Source organism: Pyxicephalus adspersus, chromosome 1 (assembly GCF_032062135.1).
Source record: "Pyxicephalus adspersus chromosome 1, UCB_Pads_2.0, whole genome shotgun sequence".
Taxonomy (NCBI): Eukaryota; Metazoa; Chordata; class Amphibia; order Anura; family Pyxicephalidae; genus Pyxicephalus; species Pyxicephalus adspersus.
Window position 1 is genome coordinate 70,713,698 of NC_092858.1, and position 15,427 is coordinate 70,729,124.

A 15,427-nucleotide genomic window follows, 5' to 3' on the forward strand; every position below is an offset into this window, starting at 1 on the left:
GTTGTTTCCTTTAAAATGAATTGTGGTAATGTGCAGAACCAAAATTAGAAAAAGTTGTTATTTATGGGCCTAACTGTATGTTTATATAGGAAAATAGGAAGCTGACAAAATTTAGGTTACCTTTTATGAATGGAAATAAAAGTAACAGGAAAATACGATAAACATGCCTAAGATCCCAGAAACCATAAAGGTTTACAACGGAGGTTTTTATTTTTTTATTTTAGAAATCTTTAATGACAAAATGGATAGAAATAGGAATGCACATAAAAACAAAATAAAGTAAATATCCCCTACCTCTGTAACGTCCATGACTTTGATAGCTGCAAGTTGACCTGTTTTAACATGGCGACCCTAAAAATTGGAAAAGAGAGAAAATGTTTATATTATAATCTTATATCTCCACTGAATAAACATTACATTACAAATTTTATGTACATTTTTTTCACAGGAGTGTATGGACATGCTTGAAAGAAAACTACTACCTTTACATCTGATAATTTTCACACATGGCTGCAAATTTTACTACCAGCACTGATCACATAGAGAAAGACTGATCAGTTCACTGCCAGGCATAAACACACACACACCTAAAACACCAATCCCAACACTTCATAGGAAAATGTGCAGCTTCAGATTTCATTTTTAGAAAATTACAATATAGGATTTGCAAGGTCCCAATTACCTTGTCAATAAAACATTTAATAACCTAAGAGAGGTAAGGAAAAGGCTACAACGTTGTCTCTGAAGCCCACAAGAACACAATCAGTCCAGGAGAAGAAATGCTGCATTTAAAGTCATAAAAAAGGAAAATTACACTTTAATATGGGGCTTTTAAAGCTCCCAATTTTTTTTTTTTTTTAAATAGGACAGAGTGCTAAACCCAGACATTGTTTTAGGCTGGTAGGAATCCATTATATTTTGACCCAACTAATCAGTAACCACCCAAAAACAGACAGGTTGTGCACCCAGCTAAAAGGGGCTGGGGAGAACACTGGGACAGAAAAGAGAAATGCATCTAGTATGTCCACCATACTACACCACAAAACTGATAGCAAGTCCTGTAGAGGATTACAGATTTTTGAATGTGCATTTTTGCTTGCACTGCCAAATGTGGGATTGAGGAAAAGGTAAGTTGACGATACTGGATACTGGGAAATAGTTTTTATATGAACATTTTGTCTAGCCCTGAATTGGTAAACCACAGCTCTACCGAAGGAGAAAGAATTGTACCTATCAAAAGCACTCGGATAGCTCCGTAGTATGTCAGGTTTTAGTTTGGATTATTATCATTATTAGATGATCACACTCAAGAGCAGTACCTGCTACCACTGGACTATATACGGCAACTCTAACATTTTACTGAGGTCAAAGAAAATGTACAGTCTCCGGCTCTGATAAAACTTCAAGAGTGAATAGTCAGCATTTTAAATACTACATTAATTTGTACAAACTGAGTTAATGTTAACTTTTACACATTCTACAAAGAACAGATACACAAAACACAAACTGGGAAAATTACAGCCAAGTACTGAAAAATGCATGTTGATACCCGCATGGGGTTACACAAAAGCTTTACTCGCTTTCTGCAATTAAAATATCAAAACTAAAGCACCTCAAAACACTTATTACACATTTTATCTTAAACAGATGATGGTTCAACTGTAGCTAAGAGAAAATGTAGATAGCTAAAGCAGTTTACACCTAATTATCAAAATAATTGATTGCCCGCTCTTGTTGCACATTGGTGCAGTACTGGAAGCTCATTTAGTGTGCAATACTGCCACAGACACCTTCACCATAGAACTTAAAGTACCCATCTTCCCCAGCCATTACCTAGCTATGATGCAGGAAGAGCAAGATCCTGATCAACACACCCCTGCATAAGTTGGGTGTTGTGCCTGTATGTCTAAAGCCATTTTCAGTCCTGATCTGTCAGTCAGGGTCAGGGTCAGGGATGAGATGGCGGTTATTATACAAAAAGAAGAATGCTCTAACGATAGCGCAGAAAGAAATAAAATAGCTTTACTTATTAGCTTTAGTAAAGTAGTGAAAGGCTACTTTTTTTTTTCTTTATCTGCTGTTGAAGATTTTCTACCACTGTGGAGAAACAGTTGTCGGAAGGACAGAAGAAAAATCTATGTAATGGAGCACTATAAAGTAGTAAAACTCAAACAATCCATAATGGCTTTAATGAACACAATAACTGGAATATAAATACACACAATTATGCATGTAATGATCATTGCACATTGTACACTACACTTTAAAGATACCCTGTCGGAAAGCATACTCTCTTTTTTGGCAGACCATATCTCCTATGTCGCTTCTGTTCTAGAGTGCAACCTCTTCAGCATTTGACATTCTGACATTGACATTTGACATTCCACAAAAGCTGGATAGTTGTGTCCCCTGATGCGATTTGTTCGGTCATTGCATTCTTCCTATAGATAGGGATAAAGCATGCGGTGCTTTAACAGGAGAGCTAGAGATGTGAGCATACTTGGCTTTACCCTTTACCCTTTCCAGGCATGGCAGATTCCGGTCATTTAAACTTGCAAATTACACACATAAAACCAGAAAGTGCTCTTCACTGCAGCGTATCCAATCTCATCCGTCCCTGTCCCACTGCTCCTTCCAATAGTGGCTACAGGAGGCATTGTGTCAATATTTCTTTACAATTGGCTGACTGTAGGACACAAGTAAAACACTTGGAAGAACCCAATATTCATTAAATGGCTAGTACAGAGTTTAGAATTGAAGAAGGCTTAATATACTTTGTTTGTACACAGTTGATAAAGCAAACATTACAGGGGTGTAGTTTGGCGCCTCACAAACAACCTCTAAAAAGGTGTACATGAACACTACCAGTGCCAGGAGCTGAATCACTTATTGTACCCAACTGCCCTAAGTTATTGCCAGCAACAAGAAACACAATACTGAGCCAAAAAAAGAAAATACTTCACTAAATAAACTAATGGACATGCACTGCACCACTCCTTGTTTGTACTGAACTGAAAGCTTTCCTGCTGTACACAACCATCAATTACTGAATATGCCGTATACAACCATCAATTACAGAAAACATACTCCTGCTATTCAGTGAAAAAATAAAAGATTTTATAATAAAGTATTATTACAAACATACTATTGCTAGAAACATTAGCTTTATGTTTGCCTCTTCATAGAGGCAATCTGATGCTTTGTGTCCACTGCTCTAAATAAATGTTTTCCCAATGGAAAAGTAATCTCGGTTTTTAAAGCAGTCATGCGTGTTCTCTAGAGTTGAAGGCTATGCCACGCAGGAGACTTCCCTCTCCTCTGCACAGAACAAGCCAAATGCAATTCAGTGGGGACATGGTTTCTAGGTGAGGGAAGAGCAGGGGTGGACCACAGCTGTGCAATTCTCAGTACACATGCTCACTACAGCGAATGATCTCATCTACACATCTCCACCATTGTCAGCTCTACATAGCATGGCTCAACCCACAAACAAAGCACAGATATGCATCAAGTACACATTGCCCACAAACACCTTCACTGGTTCATTACCACCCCACAGTGGGGCTTCCATTCAAATCAGAGGTAAATCCTCTGTTCTTTAAAGTAGTGCAGTTAGAGGCCAGATATAATTTTCTACAAATTAGGGCTAATAGTACTGAACCCCTGCAGTGCAGTTTTCTACTTTGCCTGGAATTCAGTTTTAAAGCGACAGCAAAGTCTTGTCTGACGGAGGATTTCCTAGTCTGACGCAGAGTAGTAGGACTTAAAGGTCTCTTCCCATTCCAGTGTCTGAACAGTTAAAAAGGAGAAGCAGAAAAATGATTCCCCTATCTCTCACCTTTTAACATTATGTTCCATGCACTGCAAAACAACTGAATTTTTTTCTTAGTGCCATTTAGCAATCCTTGAGTCTAACATTTACTGTACAAGGACCACAAAAGGCTGACAGCAAATCTAATTCAAGTCACAGCTGATGGAGGGACTGACAGAGTGCAGTACATAGCTTTCTAAAAATGTTGCAACACCCTTACTCTTTAAAAAAACTTTCAATACCAATGCAAAAAGTGGGCTGACTTTTTGAAGGTAATGAAAATTGCCTTAAATCGGTGGCTATCAGTCTGGAGACATACAGAACTCCGCTTAACTCAAATCCACACAATAAAAGAGATGAACTAGCGGCAGTGTGCTATATATGTAAAGGGCTAGATTACTCTGGATATCCTCCAGTTAGGGCTGAAACATGTTCTGACTTGCTGCGGCTTCTAATATACAGAAGCCAGATAAGAAGCTGGTGAGAAGCTTCTTAAATAAATGCCATCTAATTATTTACAAAAAACAAAAGTAAAGACTAGTTTACCAACTACAACATTCCTTTATCAGTCTACCCATATAAGCTGAATTTCTAATTTGTTGCATACAGGTCCCTTCCTTGGCAGCACCAAACTTTACCTGAAAATGTACATAGCATTTACAGGTTTCCTCATTATACTGGGTATAACCTCCTGATGTCCTCAAATGGAAAAAAAGCTCCTTCTATCTTTAAAAGTTTTCTATCATGTGTCCATCTGAGAAAATCCTAAAACAAGTCATAGCTTTGGGTATCCTGGATTGTGTACCAATTCAGGTACGGTCATTACTCATGATAAAGCTGAATGGCTTCTGAACTAGTAAATGGGATATGAAATACATACCTCTGAGGTCTTACTCTCTAATGTGCTTCCTAACATAATTCCCTATACTACGTTCCCACATGAGGTTCCCCTTCATTTGTATGACTTAAATTGTGCAGATTGACTTTCTTAGATGCTATAAAGGGGTTACAGACTCCCAGAGCTCAACATTTTAATGACATCATTGGAATTCCTGGGCAGGGTTTAATGCACAGGCGACCTGCATTTCAAGAACCACCACCATAAAAGGCTAACACAGAAATTGGTTAGAAGTTACTGTTGGCACCATATGGAAAAACAAAATGAGAAATTGTTCCTTCCTTCTACTCTAATATGCTAAAAACCTGAAATTATCAAGGAGAACAGTGCTATTAAGGAACAACTATTCATCAGGGGATATAAACTGACCTAGCCACTGTAATGTCCTCAAACAACTGAAATAGTTAACCAACAAAAGTGAAGAATGGTCATCCTGTATCTGGAGTGTAGAAGCAGCGCTTTTCTCATAGAGCTGTTTTGATGAGGGTTACATCCTCCTGGGAAACATCTGTGCCAAATTTTCAAGGCAAGAACCAGATTTTTTTTTTTTAGCATATGGTCAGAGGAATTTCTGAATCATACAGCCTGAGCTTAACAGAACAATAGATGTAAATTGTATCAAAACTTCTTTTGTGCAGCTAATAGCAAATATACTGATCAGCAAAAAAAAACCCCAAAGACAGGTAAATACCAGTTACTATCTTGTTACAATGGCTGCCATCAAGGGGGGAGTTTATTTGGCAGAAAGCAGTTATTCAAGGTAATGTGTTTAAAAAAGGAAAGATGGGCAAGCCTACGAATCTGCGCAACTATGACAAGAACCAAAATTGTGATTGGTGGCTAGCCAACTAGGTCAGAGAAACTTTACAACAATATGTCTTGTGGGGGTGTTCTTGGTACTAGTTGACCTTCTGACATGGGAAGGTAGCCCATCTGGTCCAATCCCACAAGGGGTGAAATTGCTAAAAAAAATTAATGCTGACCATACGGGAAAGGTGTCAGAATGTACAAAGCATTGCAATTCCCATGCTGACCTCTTTACTTGGCTTTATTATTTCACCTATCTCTGGAAATTAGGCAGTAAAGTAAGATCAAAATAAACTCAGAGATCTGGATACTTGTTCTAGCCATTGTAAACATTGAGTACAGAGGGCCACTAAATCAACCAAACATTTTCAGGTTGTCAACACTGAAAACTTGAACCGCCTACTTAGTCACTTACCCAGGAAAAATTACTGTTTACGGTTAGTTAGGTATAAAACACTTTTAGAGATAGGAAATGCAAGACCCTATCACACTATGGCTAAATAGGTAGTTCTGCAATAGTATATATAGTATTATAGTATATTAGTTTTGTGCAGCAATATATCAGTACTTCCAGAGAACACTACCATATGTGTCATTCGGGATAAGCATCTTTAACCTGAATAAAACATGGCAGAATTAAAAAATAAAAACAACTATATACAAATGTCAATTACCTCAATTTCTCTATAGGTAGGAACAGTTTCAGTTTTACAAACCTTTTTACACTTTTTATAAATGGCAGACCTGGCTCCAACAGTTCTCATGTCCTATCCAGAAGACATTGATGCAGCTTTTATATAAATTACAATGCATGCTTGGTGAGAACTGGCACAATTCTTACCCTAATTCTGAACGCAGCCTGTATGGTCCAGTGGTTTTTTTAATGGCAACAGGATCAATGCTGTACCCCTTCAACAAAATAAATGGTCCTTTGGCAATATTTCTTTGCCAAGGTTAAAAACCAGGTAAAAGGACTTAAAAACCCCAAAACAGATTTCTTTATGTATTCTGTAAAATTGAGCTTTTACTAAGAATAGTTAGAAGATTGTGGTAAACAGGAAATACAATAAAAAAGCATGCTTGCAGCAGTTTACAGTACAGGTGAACTCCAGACAGATATACTAAATTCTAATTACTGATGCCCCCTAATACATCATTAGGTGATTATTTTTGTTATTATTTTATTCTATTGCTAGTACTAAAATGTAATTTGCTAACCACCTCTTGCAATCTCTTATACAGAACGCAGAAATAGAAGGGGGGGTGTTTAGAATGCAAATTTGTTGACAAGTAACATCTTGGAAGAGAGACAATATGTAAAAAGGGCAGCTAACCAATCACCCTTGTAAAATGAGCTGTTTTTTTTTCTTTAATCCTCCCTTTGCATCCTCTAGGAGCCAATTTAGAAATGGGTATTTTTAAGGATAAAAGATCATAAAAAACTTTGAACTCACGTTTTTTTTTAAATTTATATATTAAAATTGTACATTTTTATAAGAAAGGACATGTGAATGCTTTTATGAATAATGTTTTCATGTAAATATGGACAACTGTGTTCCATTTGTGTCACCACTACAAGAAAAGGTTTGATTCTACTAAACTGACTTTGTTATGTTTAGAACATCAGGAAACTTACTAATGATTGGTTGTAGTTACTGTCCCCCCTCCTGTTCCACCAAAAATCCTTTAACAATTAAAGAAAAGGAACCCAGTCAAATGTAGCCTTTAGCATGTACTTAAATTGGTGGTTTTCTCTTTCCAATGTATTTCTGCACACATCTTTGCATGTGATGAGAAAAACACCAGTTTGCCATCTGACTCAGTCTTATGTTACGATTTTCCTTTTCTCCCTTAAGGGCAAGGAGAACAGAAATAACCCATATCCCGCAGTACGGCTTTGTCGGTGGTAAATTAAAGAATGCTTAACTCTGACGGTTTATGAGCACTAGCTAAAAGGTGTCGCCATAAATTATGTTGCTTCAGGTTGACCCTGAGGTTCTGATGAATCAACTTCAAAGAGGAATTTTATCCAACTATAAAACAATAGGATAGCAGCAAGAATGAAAGAAGGTATTAGATCATCTTGTTCTAGTAGATAGCTTAAAATGTACACATTATACAGAGAAAGTCATCTTCACACTCCCAAAATTAATATTTATATATTATAAATATGCTGAAATTCAAGCAGATCCTAATCTAAGAAAACCTAACAAAATTTTAACATGCAGCTTTCAATAAACTATTAGCTGCCATTTGGTACACTTCTTAAAGGTCTATAGGTTTGTTTCTATAGGAAATTTTGCAGGCTGCACTAAACTGTGTAAAATCAAGACTCCTGACCTAGGCTACTGGTATTGTCAGAAGATGCAAACCTAGTGCAAAAGAACACCTTCTTTGAAAAAAATGGGAAATAACTGAACAGGAAAATTGTGCAGTTTATGATCACAACACTGTGAACACAGTTGTACAGCAACAGGTATGACACACATTCCCTTTGCCAACAATGCTAAGCAACTGAAAGGTGTTTGATTTCAGCATGAACGAATTGATCACTGATCAATGAAACAGTCATTGGTCATTGCAAGACTTACCAATCACTGCAACAACTTCAGTAAACAGCACCTACAGCAAACATATTATATCTTCTGTGTGAGGAAGACAATACAATACAATACTACATTCTGCTTATCCTACAACCCAGTGCCAACACAAATCTGTGTGAACCAGTTATTGGTAAGCCCTTTATTTAGGATTTACCCACTTCATATATAATAGGCTATAAACAAGGACAACTTTAAATTACCAATCAAACAACCTGAATGGCACATGAGGTTTCTCAAAAACTCTAAGGCTACGTACACTAGTCAGATGATTCTCATGCCGTAATGGCCTCAGGGCTGATATGGGTCGAGAAGAATCTGGCATGTGTACAGCGCTCGTCATTCAAGCATCCGTCCTGGCAGATCTAGGAACGACAAACGATTGTAATAGAAGTGAAGGGGAGAGGGCACAGCGGGATGCCGCTCCGTCGTTCTCCTCCCTCCCCCGATGCATGGACAGCACTCATTCATGCTTCGTTCAGTCTTTTGCGTACACGTTCAATAATTGTGAATTGTCTTTCACAATCCTTTCCGATGAACGTGTGGGCAGCCCGAGTTTACCTTTTTACTTTTATTAACAACTTTTGTCAAGTGGCTGCTGTAGGCTAAAAATGTTTATTACATATCTTACTACACAAAATTTTAATACTAACCAGATTTTATTTACACAAAAAATAAATGGAAGAATCAGGTTACAAACTGTCCAGTTTAAAGAATATTTAAAGGTCCGCTGTTGTAACAATTTAGATACACCTTTGATTTGCCCCATTATGTCCCAGTAATTTTCCCCTAATGCAAAAATAAATCTTTTTAGAAAAAAAACACCAACCTAAGTATTGGAAAAAAAATATTGAAGGAGCAGAAGCTGTGGCATTGCAGGGGAAAAAAGTAAAGGGATAGTAAAACTAATTAACTATAAACAGAAAAGGTCATGGCCCCAAAAAAAAAAAAAAAAAAAAAAAAAAAAAGGAAAAGTCCAACCAATTAATGGCGAAAGCCCAGTGTGGGGGACAAAGAAGGATTTGGACAGAGGCTACATTGTATATACCCTTTAATCTTTATGATGACTGACTAGGTCATAGTGTAACACTTTTGTGCCAGATAAAACTATAAGATTATAAACAGAAAAGGAAATAGCCCCAAAAAAAAAAAAAAAAAAAAAAAAAAAAAAGAAAAGTCCAACCAATTAATGGCGATATTCCAGTGTGGAGGACAAAGAAGGATTTGGACAGAGGCTACATTGTATATACCCTTTAATCTTTATGATGACTGACTAGGTCATAGTGTAACACTTTTGTGCCAGATGGACTGAAACCTAATGCAAAGGCCAACTTAATCCAGCACCATGCTGGCATATATGCCATCAATTTATATAATGCTTCCAAAATGGATATCCCAACCAATTAAAAAAAAATGTGCAAACATGGTGTATGTGTTTGTAATTAAAAAAAAAAAACTATATTACATACTATTGTTTGACTAACAGCCACTGTTAAATAGCAGCAAAATAAGGGAAGTGTTCACCCACAGAGAGGTGTGATGAACTAGGAAAATGTAATTGTAAAAGTAATTTACAAAGCTCTGCTAAAGGTTCTTAACAGCAGATTACCAGACCTCTTTGCACATGAAAGCCACATTCTGCAGACTGGTATTTTAAAACTTTATTATAGCCATTTGTATAATATACTCTAGAGTATTTAAATTTTTAGTACCCCTAAACATCTGTATACAAAATATATTCACGGTATATGTGTGTATGAGATTTTAAAATGTTTCACATTTTTATTAGTTTCTGCAATTTTCATTGGTAACATCACCAGACAGTCAGGCTGGATTCACACCAGTGCGCTCAAAGCATGTCGACTTGCACGGATGTGTACAGACATTTGTATTGACATATAAATCAGATGTATATTGACAGAAGATGACAGATCAGACAGGGATGTCTCTGTCGCTTCTGCAATAAAGACCTGTCTAATCACAAAATGTCCAAGTGTAACTTTAGTTACACTTTAAATACTAAAATATGCCATGTGGAATATTTTGTCCAGGTTTTTGTTTGTTTTTAAATACACTGAGCAATAAATCAAGATTTACAATGCAGTGATAACACATAATGAGTAGCATTTTTTTATTTATTTAATTTTCTTTTTTTTTTTCAAGATCTATTTTCTGTCTTTATTTAATCAAGGGTCATTTGTCCATAAAATGGGGTAGAAAAACATAGGACCAGCCCTTCTGAACTCCTAAATAAACACAGCTGTTTTAGATAATAGCCAAAGGGGAAGCTGCTTGCATTATCTCCATAATAGAATTAGAGTAGTGCATTTCCAGCTACCAAATTCATTAGCATGGCTTTCCCAGTATTATGCTTACACTGATAAGTCCATGTATTGGGCATCCATCTGTGGGACATACATACAAGAATACTATTTTTAAATAGAAGTCATTATGATTAGTTCAGAAAATACATCTTATGTCCATAGGGTTTTTTATCTAGGATATGTTTATTTTCCTAGTGGTTGAACTTGATGGACTTGTGTCTTTTTTCAACCTGAGCTATTATGAAACTATGATGAAAGTATTGTATCTGAAAGAAACAGACTGCATTAAATGGGATGTCTGAATAACAAACCGTGATGGGGAAAAGATCTGTAAAAGTCTGATGAGGTACCAGCACTTCTGGAAGCGACGATTGCTGGGATCTCCCCAACTCTAGATCCTGCTGCAAAACTCCAGTCACTGAAGAACTGACATTGAAGTCAGCCGAGGGAACTGGCAGCAAGTGCTGTAAACTACAACAAAACTAACTAAATGTGAATTACTCTACAATGCAGCTACATAAATGCGTTCCCATATTTTGAACAAGCTGCCTACTGCTTGTTAAGATGCGAAAACTCCAAAGTCAATAATATGGCCACAGTTCCACTTAAACATAAAAAGGAAAAGTAGTTCACTATTACACTACACTACTATGAACCTAGACTGGGCGATCATTCATGGTCATCAAATGATGAAACAATTAACAAAACGAAAAAAAATAAGCCTGTTTTGCTATGCAATTTAAACTATGTGACATTATCTCAAATGGTAAATATAACCACCTGCTGTCCTCTGGCAAACCTTTAAATCTCCAGGTAATGCACAGGCGCATCTATCATTTTGACATACTAATTTTTTCAAGTTCTGTGACAAGGGCATGGAAGACCAACAGTAGGAAGTTCTAACAGAGATGACTCAAGCAGAAACTAATAACAGAGGAAGTAAACAAAAAGTTCCTGGAGTAAAAAGTCTTTGTTTTTCTTTGGCTTCCACTGGTTTTATGTTTTTCATTGCCAAGGTAACAACACTACTAAGTGAACAAAAATGTCACTACACCTTGTACTATTCTACTGCTGCATTAAACTCAAATGTTAAAGGCCAAGTCTACAAAAAAATAATACATATACAGACATATCTATATCTATATATAAATATAATTATATTATTATAATGTAAGAGGTGTGTTATTAGCTTCATTACTAGGTGACAAGAAAGAAGAACAAGCCAGATCAGACTGGACAGGTACGTGTTGGCCCCCATGTGATAGCAGTTAGAAAAAAGGGTTGAAGAAAAACGATAAATTACAAATGAAAGTGACGAAATATTAAAAGCAGATACAATGCCACCCCCCTCACATGAACATATATGCGCATATGGCGCTCACGTGCATCTAAACCATGATTGCACAATACATTTATGTTATTCTCACTTAAAAAAATGAAATTACAATTGGGTAGGAGGTAAACTTGTAAACTAGAGAACATCAAGAAGCCAAATAAGTAAATGAAATTTCAGGGAGCTCTCCATACACCAGCAGTGTACAAAACTCCCCCATACTGTACTGAATTTTCTGAGTTTTTACAAGATACATAAGGTCATTTTTAATAACATTAAATTACAAAGTGGCTTCAGACTAATTGTATATGCCTTAAAATGTATAAATTTTAGATGTGTATTCCCTATTAAAAGATAAGGCTTGTGGTATAGCCAACCCCTTGGAAAGTGAAAACGAGATGTATCTGAACACCTATTAAAGATTGGTTCAGAAATGTGGGTTTTTCTGGCATAAAACAGTAATTTATTTAATGTTATATCAAATCTTTACAAAGTTCAACCATCAAAATATAGCACTTGATTATGTTCATGCACTTAACATTATGAAATAAAGTCTCGAATTCTGATGTGTTTCCCCATTCTACAGAGGATAATGAAATACAAATAAAGCCTGTGTTCCAGGGGCTTTTGTGATGGTGCTTTTATATAACTGGAGAGGGGATCCTCCAAGAAACCCTGTTTATGGAATCTTAGAGAATAAGAACTCTTTTTCAGTGGTCGGATTTGACAGGATAATGGTTAATGAAGGAGAAGCAGTTAGTGCCAAAGCAGCAGCCACACTGAAAGATTTCCATTTCTTTTGCTATTATTTTTACATATAGGGAAACAGATTAGAACATTACTAACTCTTTTACATTATTGTCACCAGTTTTGTTAATGGAATTTATTAAACAGTACATAAGTACGTTAAATGAACAGTCAAGCGTTTGAGAACCTTAACTAGTTCAATGCAGCTAGCAAGATTCTGTGTTATTGATGTATACTAGTCAGCACACTCCAATCAAGAGACAACAGAGCTGCTCTTTAATGGAGATCACATGTTCCTTTTTGGTTTGTAGAATAGAATGACATCATTCAGCCTCTCTGCAAGGTTTGATCGATTTAATCAGTTGCAGCCGTTTTCTCACATAAGCTGCAGCATCTAAGACACTCGGAGAATATGTTGGAATTTTTTTGCCTTTTTTAGGATCCTCCTACTGGGTTACATCATACCGGTTCACAACGGCTGGACAAGTCATAAAATGCAGCAAGATGATTGTTGTATTCCAGTTTCCCCAGTCATCGTTACAAGCACCACATACACACATTCTACACTATTTAGTCAACAGGGTCTGCATTTACTCAATCATATAACCTAAAAAAGGAGGAAAAACTAAGCAAGTAGCACGGCTTCCATAGGAACCAACTGATCTGTATCATGGATAAGGCATATTGATTTCTACATACATCCTTCTGTTTACATGCGGTGATTAGCAGCCTATTCGTTTGGAGCACTGGTAAGGGGCATTTGGGATACCATTAAGGGTGAACAGAAACCTAGCTCATCTGTGCCTTACCCTTACATGGAAATTCATTATCCATACATGCATTATCCAAAGAACTAGTGCAAACTAACCCTCAAGAACTGTTACTTTAGGAGACTAGTAAGTTTATACCAGAATGCAGACATCTTTAAAGCAGTGCTTTCACTAAAAAAAGAAAAGTCTTGCTTATGCTGACCAGACCCCCGCCCTCTTTTTTTCATCAAGTCACCTGCCACTATATGTAGGTGAAAAAAACCTACTACATACCGAATATACAATTATACTCATCTTACCCTTGTCTTCCACCCACAGCAAACTAATTCACTGCACTTGTGGTTAGAATGATATGGAGAAGGGATTTAGGGTTTGAGGGAAAAAAAAAAACACTATGAATTGAGAACATTTTGAGTTTTGAGACCTTTTAGATCAAAGCATTATAGAAAAAAATGTGTGCTTAACCACACCATCCACAATGCTGCAAGTGTCATTAATTTAGAATGGTAACCAAGTATTGTACAAGTACAATAATGGGAAACACACATATGCTGTAGTGCACCAAAATGAGATGATTTGAAACATTTAGGTTCACTGCCTGGTCTTTTAAAATGAAAAGGCAACCCCAATGCAGTTCATTTTAACAAACAGTATGAATGGTTCATAGAAATCATTTTGAGGTGATCTAACCTTGTTTGAAGTTTTTGAGAGATGGTGTGGGTCAGTTTAGATGAAAATGAAACAATAAATGGGACCCAGTTATGATTCAGAAAGAAATAAACATTTATGTATAAAAACTCTTACAAGAATCATATTCAAAAAAGCCCATGGTGTCCTGGGGAAATAAAAAATTCACATGACCTAGCTGAATTGAATGACACTACTCTTAAAATATGATTTCTGCAATATGTGCAATTAAAACTACAAATGCAGTGTTCCAAAAGATCAGCAGCAACTGATTATAAAAAGATCAACGCGATCGCTTAAAGTTGGCAAATTTCGTAAGCAGACCCCCTCCAAGGCCCTGCCATACTGTAGTCAATATATACACATCACTGTTTTCATCGATTCCTTTTCCAAAATTTGCAAAGACCATGGTTTGCATTTGAAAAACCAATTTTTGCATTTTTTTTTTATCTTCAGCCAGACACCCTATTGTCACCTACAAATAAACTTTTAAAGTCACTTCCATGAATCCTATTGCCAAAGCTGCTATCATTTCAGATCTAGTAGAGCAGTGAAAGAATGAACAGATTCTTTTATATGGTGGGTGGTATTTCAGTGTTAAAAGTTTCAATCAGTGCAAATACCTCACAAAATAGATTTAATGATTCAATGATAAATTATTTGATATTTAGAGACTTCTTGAAGAGACTGAGAGTCCAAAATAACTTAAAAGAAAGGAAGGCGTTTAAAAAAAAAAAATTCCAGCAAAGTGGTTAAACGATGCCATGAATCTGACCTAAAGTTTATCTTCTTCCAGGAGGAGGGGGAAGAATGCCCTTGCTTAAAACAAACAGGGATTTTCTCCTCTGCTGATGCAGCAAAAGTAGAAACTTTTCTTCTCCTATCTGTGTTCATAGTAGGAATATAAACACAGCTCTGTCTTCAAAACAAAGCAAAATAAATGCTGTCAAGGCTGTCACACAAGGTCATATCAAGGTTGTGCATGGAGTTTATCCACATTCTTGGGATTTTTTTTTGTTTTCAGGTAAAAAAAAAAAGTATGGGTTTCACTAATACACATCCAACATCAAATAATTTCTAAATTCCCTGTGCGCATATTTACATGGACATTTCTAAAGGAAGGGTTGACTACAAAATCAATCATCTGTTTAGGTTTAAACCTCCAGCCTTTAACATGTAAAACACATTCTCTGAAGGAAAGAATTTGCAAGCTTTATAAATGAAAGCGATATTTATTGAATTACCTTTTTATTCTGTGATCAGTGATCTTTTTTTAGAACTGCTTTTCCAATAACATTTTAGGTATTAATGAAGTAAATAGCGACCTTTTTAGGATAGCTGCTGCTGTATCATTTCTAGGTCACTAGTACTGCTGGTACTTTTCAGGATATAGAACAGATTTTCCACAAACTTTAACAAAGGTACTTTTTATCTAAAGCTGGCAAAACCA

At 36.3% G+C, this 15,427-nt stretch overlaps 1 protein-coding gene across 1 annotated transcript in view; it reads right to left on the reverse strand.

Annotated features, from left to right (window-relative positions):
- Positions 1 to 15,427, reverse strand: part of MAP4K4 (mitogen-activated protein kinase kinase kinase kinase 4) — an 85,965-nt gene that overhangs the window by 49,949 nt on the left and 20,589 nt on the right. Inside the window, exon 3 of the mRNA XM_072403128.1 lies at positions 295 to 351. Coding sequence (XP_072259229.1) covers positions 295 to 351 — 57 coding nt within the window. The remainder of the gene's footprint in view (positions 1 to 294; positions 352 to 15,427) is intronic.